Raw genomic sequence first — 16,036 nt, forward strand, 5'->3', positions numbered from 1 at the left:
CCCTAGCGAGAGAGGGAGGCCCCCGGCGGCCCGGAGGCTGCGAGCCGCGGCGGGACCCGAGCGCACGCAGGGGCGCGGCGGCGCGGGGGCGAGCCGGGCTGCGGAGGCGGCCGTCGAGAGCGGGGAGCGCGGGGCGCGAGGGCTCGGCCGCGTGCGGGCACCGAGGGCCGCCGCCTCGGCCCTAAGAGGGGCTCGGTGCCCGCAGCCCCCCCACGTCCGGAGAGGGATGCGTGAGTTTCGCCCCGGCTCGAGGGCAGGATGTGGGAGCAGGACAAAGGCTGGGCGGCGGGGGAGGAGTTGGGAACGGCGAGCTGGTGGCTGCTGCCGGAGCCCCAGCCTCGGGCGAGCTAGCAGAGTCGGCAACTTTCTCTGCAACTTTTGCAAAAGGGAAGATAAAAATTCTGCAAGTTGTTGCACAGCTTCAGTTCTCCCCCCAGGTCCCACGCACAGAAGGGAAGGGACACCGCAACCTTCCCGGGACGGGAGGCGACCGCCAGCTCCGCCGAGGTGGGCAGGAGGGGCTACCGGCCGGGGCGAGCGAGGAGAGGGTGTGGGGTGCCGAGGGGGGGCGCGCTGCAGCCGCTGAGGTAGCTCGTGTCCACGCAGGGTGCGCCCTGGGATCCCGGTAGCCTCGGACCGCGGCGCTGCAGACGCAGGGATGGATGAGCCGTGGTGGGAAGGGCGCGTCGCCTCGGACGTCCACTGCACCCTGCGCGAGAAGGTCAGTCCCTCCCCGCCCTTGTCGCTCTCTGGGCTGGGTATTTAAAGTCCTTTCGCTCTCCACTCTGTTTGCTTAGGTCACCCCGCGGGGTAACTAGGAACTCCTGGTGCCTTTGCTCCTGCCCTGAGTCTGCTCCCGGAGAGTCCGGGGCAGAAAGGAGAGGGCAGAGCTTAAGTTGGTTTTTCTGATCAGGCGGCCAAAGCTCCTGGCCAGCTCAACCGAGACGGTCACTGTTCTCTTTAAGGTGGTATTTCCCATCGTATTGTCACCCGAGATTATTTTAAAAGGTGAATGGATGGACTTAAAAAGATTTTAATGTACAACTTAAAAACTTGTATCTAGCAAATTTTGCGTAGGATAAATGATGCTGATTTCCCATTTATTGTCACGATGTAGCAGCCCTTGCAGAGGCTGGATGGAGGAGGGCAAAGGGTGGGAAAATGGGGGACATCTGTAATACAGTCAACAGTAAAACAGAAAAAGAATTATACTAAAAAAGAAAGTTAAGTAAAAGTAATGCTTTAATATAAAGAACTATTAGATAAGGTATCATAGTTATAACCCCCTCCCACAATATCTCTAGGATGAGGGCTGAATAAACTTTAAGAAATACTGATCTCAATGAGAGGCTATAAATCTAAGAGGATTTGAGGAGAAAACAAACACCCCCCTGCCAGTTCGCCTCCGGTGGCAGAAGGTGGGGGCAGCTGAAATGTGATCCCTGTCTGTACTCCCTCACCTCTAAGGCAGAAGCGCTCAGGGAAAGTCCAGGTGGGCTGAAGGCAAGGCCTGTGTGTCTTGCCTGCTGCCCCTGGGACGGGTGGTTTGGGAACAGATGTGAAATAAAGGGTGTATGGTTTCCTAGGGTTGCTACGACAAACTAGCACAAATGAGAGGGCTTAAAACACTAGATATGTGCTCTCTCACATTTCTGGAGGCTAGAAGTCCCGTGGCCGGGCCATTTGAATCCTCAGTGTTCCTTTGCTTTGTAGATGCATCACTGCAGTGTCTTGACTGTTGTCACATGGCTTTCTGTGTGTATGTCTGTCTGTGTCTGTTTTGTCTCCTTAGAAGCACACCAGTCATTGGAATAGAGTCTACTTTAATCCAGCATGACCTCGTCTTAATTTAGCTAATTACTATACATCTGAAAAGACCCTATTTCCAAGTAAGGTCACATTCTGAGGTTCCAGATAGACATGAATTTGGGGGACACTATTCAACCCAGGAGTACAGGGAGGGAGAGGTCTTCTCAGTGGGATACCTGGATCCCTACACAGACAGGTCCCACATTCAGTGCGTTTGTACCCGATACCTGTGGAATTCTGCTTAAAAGGTTACCAGCTAGCCCTGGCTGGTTTGGCTCGGGTTAGAGCGTCGACCTGCAGACCGAAGGGTCTTGGTTTGATTCTGGTCAAGAGCACATACCTGGGTGGTAGGTTTGACCCTCAGCCCCAGTTGGGGTCGTATGGGAGACAAGCAGTCAATATGTCTCACAGTATTTGCCTCTCTCTCTCTCTCCCCTTCCATCTATCTAAAAATCAATGGAAAAAGATCCTTGAGTGAGGATTAACAAAAAACAAAAAACTCACCAGCTATTCAGGTTTTTTTCCTCATTTGGGAGTAGCTGTCTTTCTGCCAAATTATTATTATTATTTTTCTATACGTACTGGTCCATCTCTGTCTTACAGTGCTTTCCAAGACTGTAACTTTGCTTTGCTTCCCTTGGTCTTCTCCCTGGAGCATCATGGTCAAGGTACAGCATATTCTGGGCATCTGGAGAAGAAAGCTGGTCTTGGTGGTTCAGTTAAAAAGCAGGGGCAGGCCCTGGCCAGTTTGGCTCAGCGGTTAGAGCATCTGCCTGCGGTCCGGAGAGACCCGGGTTCGGTTCCCACTAAGGGCATGTACCTCGGTTGCAGTTTGTCCCTGGCCCTGGTTGGTCGTGCGGGTGGCAGCCACTCAATGTGTCCCTTTCACGTCGATGTTTCCCTCTCTCTCTTCCTCCCACTCTATCTGTGCAAAAAATGGAAAAATGTCCTCGGGTGAGGATTAAAAAAAAAAAAAAAAAAAAAGCAGGGGCAGTGGACGGTAGACCAGGCAGCCTTGGCCCTTTTCTGGAGGTGGGCTAAATGGGTTAGTGCGGGGCTGCCATGGAAATTGGGTTCTTGCTTATATGGGCTCAAGTGGTTGTCGGTTTTGCTCATAGCTCTGATGAAATGACTTTGACCTCCTTTGCCCCTTTCCAGCAGGAAGGATTTCTAAGAACAGATTAATTCAACCAGCTCAGTTACCTGAGAATCCTGCCTTTTATATGTGAGTGTGCTCTTATCTCTTCTCTAGCCACTCAAAGGAGCAGGGCAGGCAGGTCCCATTAATTGTGCCTCACCCATGCCGTAGTGCCAGATTAGTTCACTACCTGGAGGGAGGATAGGTTTGTTCAGCTTTTACAGGTTAGAAATAGAAAACTCACTTGGGTTGATGGTCAGGGTTACCTGTGATTTGAAGCTGATCTTACAGGGTAACTCTTGGATTTCTTTGGTTATAATGTCTTATCTCACCAGTATGCTGACTGTTTTTCTCCTTTATTTCTTCTCTCTGTTCAAAGAAGATGCTTCTTGAGAAAAATTGGCTTAATGGAGAAAAAAGTGAAGACCAGGGGGAACCCAGTATCCACACTAGCCTCACCTTTCTTAAGAAATGAGTGCTGCCCTGGCCGGTTTGGCTCGGCGGTTAGAGCGTCAGCCTGCGGTCCGGAGAGACCCGGGTTTGGTTCCCACTAAGGGCACCTACTTCGGTTGCAGTTTGTCCCCGGCCCTGGTTGGTCATGCAGGTGGCAGCCACTCGATGTGTCCCTTTCACATCGATGTTTCTCTCTCTCTCTCTCTTCCTCTCTCTCCCTCCCACTCTATCTGTACAAAAAATGGAAAAATGTCCTTGGGTGAGGATTAAAAAAAAAAAAAAAGAAAAGAAAAAAAGAAATGAGTGCTAACCTTTTTATTTCCAAAGTAATTTTTTTTTTTTAACTAAACAGCTACTCGAATAACACATTTCTAACACCGTGGAACAACTTTACAAGTGTCCTGCGCACAGTAAACACTGTTTGTTGAATGCTGCCAGATGAATACAGAGCCTGTTACCTTATTTGCTGTTGACTTGTCATGATTCAAACACCAGTAGTTATTTTCACTCGATTGTTGCAAGAAGTGAGGCTGGGATCATGAGGATAGTGGGAACCCCACTTTGTGGATGTGACATTCCAGTATAACATTATACTATAGTGTGTAAACTGTGACGCCGTGGAAACAAACCTTGGTGTTGGATGTACGCTAGTAATGGCAGTCAGACTCTGAGCTGCTTGTTTAACTTCTTTAACCCCCTTGAAACCTGGCCCCATCATTCATTCTTCTACAATAGCCAGAACTTAGATTGTGTCACCTGCCTGCTTAAAGACCTTCAAGTGTCATCACATTGTACTTACAAAAAAATTCCCAGTTCTTACCACCACCTGTAATACCTGACACAGTGGGCCCTGGTCTGCTCTCCTACCTTGTCTCCCACACTGACCCCCTTTCTCTTTCTTGAACAAGTCAAGCTCATTCGTGTCTCAGGGCCTTTGCACTGGCTGTCCCCTGTATTTGGAGTCCACTTTTCTCTATTACTGCTCCTCTGTGTCAGTCTGACAAATCATCCTGTTTTGTTTTCTTTATTGCATTTTATAGCAGCACCTGAAATTATTTTCTGTTTATTATCTTTTCCTCAGAATATATGCTCCACAAGAATAGGCCTGTGCATGCCTTGTTCAGTGCCAGGCCTCAGTACCTAGAACAGAGCCTCCCCGATCAATGTGGAATGATGAGAAGCATGGCTCTTCCTTAATTTCCTCATCTGTAAACTGGAGAAAATGCTTTATAGGCCGTTAGGAGTAAGTGAGGGAACCTAACAGCTGTGTGAGGGACATACAGGCGTTGTGCATGTGAGGCCACCAGCCCGTGGTCAGGGTAAGGCTTGGGGTTTGTGACCATCCTCTAAGGGGTTTACAGTTGTGACAGGCCACCCTAACAAGAAAGACACTTCTTCTGTTGGACCATTGGCTTGCAGTGGGATGGAGGCTGGAAAAGGCAGCAATTTGCCAAAAATTACACACCTGCTGAGGTCTGGGACCCAGGAGCTGTACCCCATCAGCAAGATCTTCTAAGCAGCCCCGATAAGGCATCCTGACTCATGAAGGAGAGAATGGAACCCTTCTTGCACCCGTGTCCCTCTGGAGAAATCCCTCCCTGTCCTCCCTCTCAGGCCACCTTTATCCCATGCTCAGCCTCACGCTTCTCTGATCGTCCTTCCTGCCCTGTTGCTTCCACTGGAGCACGCGAACCCCTCCTTTCGATATCCCCCTCTGACCTTTCTGCTGGGGCTGGGGATGCCAGCCAGTACAGGGGAGTCCATTCTCTTACCTGTCACACCCGTGCCCTTGAACTTCTGCACGTAACGTGAGGGGAGGAGCAGATCATCACCAGGCTGTTGGTGATGATTTTTTGGTAAGGAGGTATATGCCCTCGGGAACATTCAGATTAAAGCCAAGAACTCCTTGCTGTCAGAGTCCGGTGTGGAGAGGGGCCGAGGGGTGTCACCGCCTCACCTGCTGCAGACACAGCACTGGGAGAGCACAGAAGGGGAGACCAGGCTCCGATGGACTGCTCCCCAGGGATCCTAGTTGGGTCTTTGGCACGTGCCAGGAGGTGCCCCTGGCCTGGCTGGGAGTCTGTGTGAATGGCTATGATGCGGGCTGTGGTGCCAGGTGCAGGACCAGGTACTGGCTGCCTCTCAGCTTTCCACAGACTTGCATCTTCTCCTCTGGGATGATTCAGGGGGAGGAGATGCATACGGGGAGGGGTTAGAAATGGAATTCCTCACAAGAGCAGATTTACTGGCCTGGACTAAAGTTCAGTATAAGGATTTTAGGACAAGAACTGCCGGTTTAGCCCAGATTCCACCCCACCCCCACCCCCTGCAGATTTCTGCCAAGAGGTTTTGTTTTTCTCCCCAAATTTTATCTCCTAATGAGCAACAAAATAGATAGAACTTGGTCTGGTCTCCTTTCGATTTCCGTCCATCTGACATAATTTCCACTCTGCTTAGTGGGATGTGGTTATGTTAGTAAGCAAAGAAAATGTTTAAGGAAACTCATGCTGTGATTAAGCCTTCTTGGGTATGTGGAAAACTTTCTGAATATGGGGATATGGGGATACTTGGGGTGGGGGTCCTACACTTCCAAAGCCATGTGACAAGTTCTACTTGGCATGACCTGCTAGGCCACGGGCTCTTCCTCCTCCACCCGGTGTTTGCCTGCTCCTGGGGCTGGAGCCACGGAGGACCTTGGTGGTCTCCTCCCCCTGCCCCAGATTCGAGATCTGCAAAGCCGAGTGCGTTTCCCTACCCCTGAAGCATGCTTCCTTGCACACCTAGAGACCTTGGTGTGAGACCACGTTTCTTGAACCAGTGGACAGATAAATGACATTTTTACTGATTTGTAACTGAATTTATACAAAGATCTTCCAAAACACCACCAACACAAAAAGACATTTCGTGATGATAATATGAGTGGCTACTGTTTATTGAGCATTTACTATGTTTCAGGAAATGTGCCAATCACGGGAATATGTATTAGCTCACTCCTCAGTGCTAGAATTGATCCCAGTTTATAGACAGGAAACCTCAAGGCTCAAAGGGTGCCCTGGCCGCTTTGGCTCAGTGGCTAGAGTGTCAGCCCTCAGATCAAAGGATTGTGGGTGTGATACTGGTCAAGGGCATGTACCTGGATTGCCGGTTCAATTCCCGGCCCGGGTTGTGCGGGAGGCAGCCAGTCAATGTATTTCTCTCACATCTGTGTTTCTCTCTCTCTCTTCCCCCCCCCCCTCCTCTCGGGTGAGGATGAAAATAAAAATTTAAAGAAAGACTCAAAGGGTGTGAGTTTGAATGTAAGTTTATTTAAAAGAACATCCATGGCCCTGGCCAGTTTGGCTCAGCGGTTAGAGCATCGGCCTGTGGTCCGGAGAGACCCGGGTTCGGTTCCCGCTAAGGGCATGTACCTCGGTTGCAGTTTGTCCCCGGCCCTGGTTGGTCGTGCGGGTGGCAGCCACTCGATGTGTCCCTTCACATCGATGTTTCTCACTCTCTCTTCCTTCCTCTCTCTCCCTCCCACTCTATCTGTACAAAAAAATGGAAAAATATCCTCGGGTGAGGATAAAAAATAAAATAAAATAAAAAAATAAAAGAACATCCATGTTCACAGAGAATAGAAGTACAAGGCAGGGACCGACCGAGGCTCTGCACTGGTGACACTTTGGTCCTGTGGGTCACGACCCCTTTGGGGGTCGAGCGACCCTTTCCCAGGGGTCGCCTAAGACATAACAGTAGCAAAATTACAGTTATGAAGTAGCAGCGAAAATAATTTTATGGTTGGGGGTCACCACAACAGGAGGAACTGTATTACGGGTCGCGGCCTTGGGAAGGTAGAGAACCGCTGCCTTGGGGTCCGCATGTGTTACAGGGGTTCTACTAGAGCTGGGTTCGCCCGGAACCATGCTGAGAAGCTGCCAGCTGTGTGCTCTGGCCTTGTCCAGGCATTGGGAGGGCTGATTGCACGGCTTCCCTGTTTGGCCCTGGAGGTTCCTGGTGCCTCACCTGTGTGTGGCGCATCTCACCTTGAAGTGCTTTGGCCTTTGCTGTTGCCTGTCCCTGGGGTGGACATGGCTGGGCAGTTCTCTTGCCAGAGTAAGAGGGACACCTGGGGCCTCCTGTTGCCTGAACTCTTAACAGCTGGGTGTGATAGACCCTCCTCCATCTCCATCCCTTGCCCCTGAATTAAAACCATGTCATTTTCTAAAGCTTGTCCATCCTTCTACTTCTCCCGACACTCCTCCCCTTAAATTCCTTGAATTTCCTCATCACAAGGCTGAACATCTGTCTCCTTACAGAAAGGGGTGACCCTGGTCCACACACAACTATTTGGCGAGGTCACCCTTTATTGATCTTTCTGTTCCCTTCCCCTCCTTTTGGATTTCTGCACCCCCAGGCGGTTCTTTCCAAGTCATGAGACACACCCCGCTCTACCCATAAGAAAGTATTCCAGACGCTGGCGACGTTATGTCTGCCCAGCTTAGTCCCAGCAGTGTGTCATGAGGCTTTTCACACCCAAATGCTGACTTTGACCAGCCCTTACCTATTGACAGGGCTGCCTGATGCTTGGGGTGCTCAAGTGACCCTTCGCTGGCCTTCCAGTTCCCTCCCTGGAGGTGAGGGCGAGGCTCTTAGTATGAGGAGGAGTTTCTTGCTGTCCAACATGCAGGTGTGGGCTGCCCCCGGACGAGGATACAGAGAATGGGAGATTGGTGAGAAGTGCGGTTGGGAGGCCGGAAGAGATGCCATTCAAGGGGTTTTCCAACTTGGAGACTCCCCAACACCAGTGCCTCACCTGTGTTCTGTAGGAAGCTGAGGGCAGAACCGGGCCAGAACTTGGCATCCTCTCTTGAGTCCTTCGTGTCTTAGAATACCAAATGCTCAGGGTGCCTACAGCACTCAGCCGAGACTTGGTCTCGGTGCATCTTATCTATAGAAGAAGCAAATGATCTTGGAGCCTTCCTTTCATCTGCAAACCGGGACAGTGATCCCTGCCCCACCTGCCCCCCAGGTGTCCCAGGAGAAAGTGGGTGCGGGAGCACTCATCAACCTCTGCGGCCTCTGGGCTGTGACGTGGAGAAGGGGCTTGGCGGGCACTCCAGTTGGCTGGGGAGACCTGTGCTCTGTAAGTAAGGGTAGGGCATTAAAGGCTTGGAGCTGGCCCAGTGCCCTTGCTCTTGACTTGTTCTTTGTCTTCCTAAACCACACAGCCCCTTGGGTAAAAGGAGTGCAGCCAACCATTCTCCGTGTGTCTGAGCACCTGCAGAAGGAGGTAGCACTGTGATTCCACTCTTCTCTCTTTTTGTTCCCCTTTACGTTGTTACATACACACACACACACACACACACACACACACGTTTTCTTGCTTGCTTATTTAGGAAATTGAAAAAGTAAATACCAGCAAACAGAAGAAAGAAACTCCCCCCCCCCAACAGTCCCACCCCTTGGAAATAATCTCTGTTGGCATTTTGGTATAGATGCGTGTGTGTGTGTGTGGTGTCACAGTACATTTTTATTTTGTTATAAAACTGGAAAGTATCTTGCTCAGAACATTTTGTTTCTTTTCACAGTATACCATGCACACATTCTCCTATCATTCTTCTCTGCCCAATTCCTGAGTATCAGACATTAGCAAAAAATTAGAAACAATTGATTGTGTTTATTTAGAATACATAATTCAGGAACATGGTAGAAAAAATCGAACTCTGTAGGGTAGAATGTGAATAAGCTTGCACCCCTGTCCCATCCCCTAGTTTCCCTCCCTTGGAAGGTCCCACTTGTCCCAGTTCCCGTGAACCCTTCCGAAGTTATTCTGTATTTGAACAAACACAAGTGTATGTGTGTGTTCTAACACAAGCACTAGTATAATTTACACACTTTCCTTTGACCAGTTGCTTTTGTTAATGTTTACATCTTAATAATAGAAGCTCCATGACCAGAAGGGATTTTTTAAAAATCTTTTCTGCTAGTGGTGACAATAAAGGTACACAGAAGATCGTCAGTATATTTGTATTTAATGAATGAATGGAATATTTCTTTTTGCTCATTTTCTATCCAAACATATACATTTTATTTTACAAAAATGCCATTGTAGTATATTATAGTTCTATAACTTAATGTTTTTCTTAACTGTATATACTAAGTAGCTTTCTATGTCAGTAACTACTTTTCTACGCTATCATGCGTAATGTTTGAGTGTATGGATACACTATGATCTGGTGAACTCTCCTTGTCGGATATTTAGGTCGAGCTGCTTATTAATCATTTTAAATTGAAGTATAATTTATATATAGTGCAATGTACAGATCTTAAGTGTGCATACAGTTTAGAGTGTACGGTGAGTTTTGACAAATGTCTACACTTATGTTAACTACCACCATAATCAAGACAGAAAACTCTGCCATCAACCTGCCCCTTGTCCATCACCCACCCTACCCTGCTCCTGGCCCCAGGCAATCACAGATCTGCTTTTTGTCTCTACAGACTAGATATGTCTTTTCTAGAGTTTCATATAAATGGAGTTACATGTGTGTACTCTTTTCTGTCTGCTTTTCTTTTTTTAATGTATTTCAGATTCATCCATGTTGTTGTATCTGTAAGTTTATTTCTTTTGATTGCTAAGTTGTATTCCATTGTGTGTATATGTCTGTTCGTTCATTGCCCTCTTTATGGTCTTTTGGGTCCTGTGTGGTGTATCGTTTGATTTCACACAGCTGTGGTGGTGATCCTAGTCTTCTGTCTGCATGTGGCTCAGTTTCCTAAACTGAAATTGCTGGTCACAGGGTAGACATTTAGAACTTGGCACATCGCCAGGTAGGAGTCCCAAAGGTTGTACGAGTTTGTACTTCCACCAGTGGTGGGGGAGAAGGCTGCTTCCCAGCAGCCTTGCTAACTCTGGGTGTTAGCCTTTAAAAAAAAAATCAGTGCCCTTTGGGTAGGTCAAAATGGTATCTCTTGGCTGTAAAAGAAGCAGGACCCAGAGTGGGACCAGTGCTGGAGGCTAGAGGGAAGGGGTAGGGAACTCTGGACACTTTCCACGACTTGGGGAGTCCCATCTGCAGCAGGGACCAGCCTGAGACCCGTATCGGGCTGGGGGAGGGCTGTTGAGCTGACTTTCCATCCTGGTCAGAAAATCCCTCTCAGCCCCATCATTGCGGTGTCTGCTACCCTCCACCCCCAAGTGGCAGTTACTTGGAAATTGGAATTGTCCTGAGGCACTGGGTCCTTGCAGGTCACTGGAGCAGCTGGTGCCAGAACCCGGGCCTGCTTTGTGATAGGGACATCCACGCTGGTACCACCAGCTGCTCAGTCCAGAAACGGCCATCCAGTGGTTTGGGTGGGTGAGGTGAGGGAGGCAGGAGAGGGGAGGGTCATCAGCACAGAGGCATCAGGAATTAGATGGAGTCAGTTACCGGAGGAAAAGTTGGGGGGACATGTGGTCAGAAGGAAGTGGGTTTCACTGTGGTTCAGCCATTCACTGAAATACAGCGGACAACTTTGGACTAAAGGACAGCTGATTTTTCTGATTATTGTGAAAAACCCAAACAACTCAGAGCACTTCTGACTCTTTGGAGTAAGCCACTGTTCTTTCAACATTTTTATATAGAAAATTTTAAAGATACACAAAAATACAGTAGTGCAGTGATACCCATGTACCCTCTACCCTGCTTCAGTAGCTGTTTCTTTTGTTCCCAGACAGCATGTCCTTTTACCCATAAATACTTACTAACAGGTAAAGGCTTTTTAAAGTAACAACTAACGCCCTGGCCGGTTTGGCTCAGCGGTTAGAGCATCGGCCTGCGGTCTGGAGAGACCCGGGTTCGGTTCCCGCTAAGGGCACGTACTTCGGTTGCAGTTTGTCCCCGGCCCTGGTTGGTCATGCGGTGGCAGCCACTCGATGTGTCCCTTCACATCGATGTTTCTCTCTCTCTGTCTCTTCCTCTCTCTCCCTCCCATTCTATCTGTACAAAAAATGGAAAAATGTCCTCGGGTGAGGATAAAAAAATAATAATAATAAAAATAAAAATAAATAAAATAAAGTAACAACTAACAAAATTATTACACCTAACGAAATTAAAATAATTCATTAATACCTTTGGTTGCCTAGTTCAATTTTGTTTTCCCCAGTTGTCTCAAAAATGGCTTTTATAGTTGGTTTGTCCAATCATGGTCCAGATAAGGTCCGTGCATTCATTTTTAAAAACTTACCCTTAAGATAGCTTTCTCTCCCCCCCCCCCCGTGACTTTTCCCACTCTGTTCCCCCAGGTGTGTTTTCAATTAAAAAAAAAACACAACTTACCCTTAAGTCTTTTATACTGTAATGGTCTCCTTGCCTCTCATCCCCTTAAAAAAATTCTTTTTCATGATTTTTGGAGAAACCAGGTCATTTGTCCCCTAGCTGTGATTTGGCCTATTATTTCTTCCCAGTGTCGTTTAACTTGAGCTCACTAGTAACAGCTGGTTTCTATACTTCCGTACTCTCGTGGGAGCGTAACCTACTCGTCTCTAGCTGTCAGCTCAGGCATCACTTCCTCAGAGGTGCCGTCCCCGAGTCCCAGACAAGGTCAGGGTTGGGCCCCTTGCTATATATGTTCAGACCACCCTGGGTTATTCTTCTGGCATTCAGCACAGTTTGTAATTATTCACTTATAAATGCGATTATTCCGTTCGGATCCAGCTTCCCAGGCCCGGGAGGGGCGGGCAGGGGCTGCGTCTCCCCAGGTCTAAGCAGGTGCTGCAGACGAGCACCCCCCACCCCATCAGTATGTGCACATCGCGGACACCTTATCTGAGGTCTGTGCCTCAGCCCACACACATTGCCCTCCCGGACTTCACTGTCGCAACAGTCCTTGCATATGGGGCAGGGAGCCTGCCTGCCAGTAGCGCCATCCTTCTGGTAGAGAGACGGCCTCCAAGGACTCGAGGACTTGGCCAGGGTCCCCCTGTTAAGCGGGAGAGCTGGAGCCTTAAAACTGCAGTGTGCTGTCCAGAGTCTGACTTTCCACACGCAGAGGGATTGCAGCCAGCCTTGAAGTCAGCAGTGGTGTAACGCGAACTTCCCCTTCGGCGGGGCTGACACTGAGCAGCTGCTCAGGAGGCCAGGAGGCCCGTGGGAGGTGTGGGGGGTGTTGAGCTGCTGACTGGGAGTTGAAATCTCTTGTTGGTCTCTCCTTTTGTGTTAACTTTCTGTTTTGAAACTTACGGAAGAGGTGCCAACACAGTCCACAGATGTGAACACGTTAATACATTTGACTTACCATTCATTCTCTTTTTCTGTCTTTATATATGTCCCCCTCCCCGCCCCCCGCAACCAAATTGCAGACATACCTCATTATCTCATAGCACTTCGGGGTCCATTTTGTGTGGTTACTCTTAAGATGGGCCATGATTGCGGGGAATTTTTGTCAAACCACTACCAACATCTTCCCAGGTGTCAGGAGGCCTTTTTAGGGGGAGGAGGGGCTTCAGCATTCCGGTCAGGAAGGAGGAAGCCTGGCAGGCATGGGTCTGGGGAGGGCAGACTTCTGGCTTGTGTCCTCGGACTGGCTCTGTGCCTTCGTTGGCAGGCAGCCTCTTTGTCCAGCAGTCATTCACTGAGCCCCGTGTATAACCTGCAGACCCCTGGGAGGCCCTGCTGGGACCCGGGGCGCCTCAGTGTTAGAAATGACTGTCCACGTTAATGGGTGCTTGCTTGACATACATTCCCTCCCATGAATGAAGTCCTTAGTCTACTCTAGTAAGCATTGTCATTATCACCATGTTACAGATGGGACATGCTAAAATTTAGAGAATTAAATAATGTCCTAGCCTCACCAGATAATCTGATCATAAATTACTAATTGGGCGGGTCCTGGTAGTAGTCAAGCCCCCAGGCATGTTACTTTTTAGTAAGAGGTTTATCTTTGCCTTAAGCAAGCCCTGTCCATTGTTTCTGTGTATCTAGATTCACACACCTCGAAAGAGCTCATGATCTTATGAACTGCCCAGTAACCCAATCCCCACCTTGCTTTCCCGATCTCCGTATAATCTTATGCCTCCTCCCTAATGTCACTTGCATTAAAAAAGCTGCAAAACTGTTCACGTCTGGGTCATCGGAGATCTCGCTCCCCGGGATATGTCGTCAGTTTGGCTCAAGTAAATGCTTATAAAATTTCACATAAATAAATAAATAACGTGCACAAAACCACACAACTAACAATGGGCGGGGTCAGGATTTGAACCCGGGCTCTTAACCACTGTACCAACAATGACATCCAGATGCCCAGGGAAGCACGAAAGGCTTCAGAGAGGAGGTGCTGTGTGAGCTGGCTTCAAAGGATCAGCAGAAACTTGCCAGGCAGAGAGAGGTGTGGAGGAAGTTCACCTACCATTGCCCAGGGCAGCTTGTGATGGTTACACATCAGTGACCTTGGGTGGTAGTCTGGTGAGGAGCTGAGAAAGGGAGACGGGCCAGGAGCATTGGCTCTAGGGATATGGATCTCCCTAGAGTCTGCACTCATCCTCGGAGCACATGGGGGTTGTAAGGAGGGAGTGCTGGGTCACTGGGAAATGGCCTTGGCCTTGGAGGCTGGGTGTGGGCAGTGTTTCAGAGCGGTGGCCTCTGGACCAGCACAGGAAGTGGGAAGATGTGAGAGTTTCAGGAAATAGGATCAAAAGGACCAGCTAACAAAAGGCGTGAAAGATTTCAGGTTTCTTACTGGTTGGAGCAAAGTAATTTCCCATGGCTGAGCGTGATGGGCCTTGGTCATAGTGAACATTATTCTTAGAAAGCTCCTCTGGCAACTGCTACTTCTAGGTAATCCTTGACCACTCCCAGTGCTCACTAAATTAAGGGTGTTGATGCAATATGCCAGACACTGGTGAGTGCTGGCTGTACATTATCTCATTTGATTATCAAAGTTGCTTTAAAAATTTTTTAATGTCCAGACCAAAGCACTAGTGGTTCTTGAATATCAGTGCATATTCATTCTTTTTTTCTTAATTGTTTTTTTTAAAATAAATTTTTATTGATTTTTTTTTAGAAAGAGAGGAAGTGAGAGAGAGAGAAACATCGATGTGAGAGAGAAACATGCATCAGCTGCCTCCTGCACACCCCCCGCTGGGGATCGAGCCCACAACCTGGGCATGTGCCCTGACCGGGAATAGAACTGGGACCTCTCAGTCCATGGGACAATGCTCAGTCCACTGAGCCACTGAGCTTTAATTGATTTTTAAAGAAAGAAAATGGGAGAGGGAGAGAGAGAAATACAAATGTGAGGCTGCCTCCTGCATGCCCCCTACTGGGAATCCAACCTGCAACCCTGGCCGTGTTCCCTGACCAGGAATCAAACCCAAACCAGCAACCTTTCGGTACATGGCACAACACCCAGCCAGCTGAGCCACACTGGCCAGGGCCATGTTCAGACTTGCATTCAATACATGTTTTTTAGCAGCTGACCACATGCCAAGTGCTGCCAGCCAGTGGGGTGTAGTGTCATGTGCTGCACTGTGATGTTGCAGTCAGCTTCAGACTGCATATGTCACAGTGGTCCCGAAAACTGGAAAGGAGCTGACTTTCCTGTAAGAAATGGAAGGATATGTTGTTTAGGAGATTTTTCTTTCTCTGATGGGAGCAATATCTTGGGGCTTGGCAGTAGATTCCCTCTCACTCACAGCACCTCAATTTTGAGTGTACAGACTACATCCCAGTCAGTCAGCTATGACCTGTTGCAGCAGAGGGGAGCCCATCCCCCCAGTGCTACATAGTCAGAGGGCGCTACAGCCCTCCCAGATCTAGCTTGACAGTCTGCTTTGGAAATATTTTCATACTGGAATGATGTGAAGCATAGATACGTTTTAGTCCTTCTATCAGTTCAATGCCAGGAACAGCCCTTCATGCCAGACAGGGTCAGTGGAACCAAAAACAACATTTCCGAAGTCAAAATATTGAGTCCTCTATTCATTCTACACCCTCTCCACGTTAAACACTCTCTTTTTAAGTTTCCTTTTTTTTTGGTACGTGCCCCTAGCAGGAACCAAATCCGTGACTCTCTGGTCCTCAGGCCGATGCTCCAACCGCTGAGCCAAACCGGCCAGTGCTCCTTAATCTGACCACTGCTCCCTCATGCCACAGCCAAAACCACATGGCCCTGCTGATCCCTGGGCTCCTTTATCTCTCCATCTTGATTTCTTATCCCTGCTGATCCTCAGACCTCCTTTAACTCCCTCCTGACAGTCACCGTTTCGATCTGTGCCTTATCCAGCCGGTTTTTCCTCGATTTCCAGTCAGTTTCTCATCAGTCCAGCCCACATCCCAGTTCGTGGAGCAGCATGGACGGCTTCCCGTTCTACTTCTGACCCTGCTGGAGGAAGCAGGGGAGGGCTCGTGGAGCGGTGTTCAGAAGGTCTGCAGTCGTGTACAGTAATGTCCTAGGGCCGGGCCTTCACGTCACTCACTGCTCACTCACTGACTCCCCAGAGCCACTTCCGGTCCTGTAGGCTCCGCTCGTGGTGCGTGCCCGATGCAGGTGTGCCATTTTTAACCTCTTAGGCTGTCTGTCTGCTGTGTTGAGGTATATTTACATACCCGAATGCTTGCCACTGTGTTACAGTTGCCTACAGTGTTCAGTACAGTAACATGCTGTCCAGGCTTGTGGCCT

The 16,036-nt window shown here is 49.0% G+C and overlaps 1 protein-coding gene across 1 annotated transcript in view; it reads left to right on the top strand.

The window, feature by feature from the left end:
- The first annotated feature begins 209 nt into the window (after positions 1-209).
- The window catches only part of CCNJL (cyclin J like), a 49,525-nt gene continuing 33,698 nt past the window's right edge, over positions 210-16,036 (top strand). Inside the window, exons 1-2 of the mRNA XM_036241868.1 lie at positions 210-230; positions 607-721. Of these exons, the coding sequence (XP_036097761.1) occupies positions 659-721 (63 nt within the window). The 5' untranslated portion in view covers positions 210-230; positions 607-658. The remainder of the gene's footprint in view (positions 231-606; positions 722-16,036) is intronic.

The sequence above is a fragment of the Molossus molossus genome, unplaced genomic scaffold (genome assembly GCF_014108415.1).
Source record: "Molossus molossus isolate mMolMol1 unplaced genomic scaffold, mMolMol1.p scaffold_m16_p_4, whole genome shotgun sequence".
Lineage (NCBI taxonomy): Eukaryota > Metazoa > Chordata > Mammalia > Chiroptera > Molossidae > Molossus > Molossus molossus.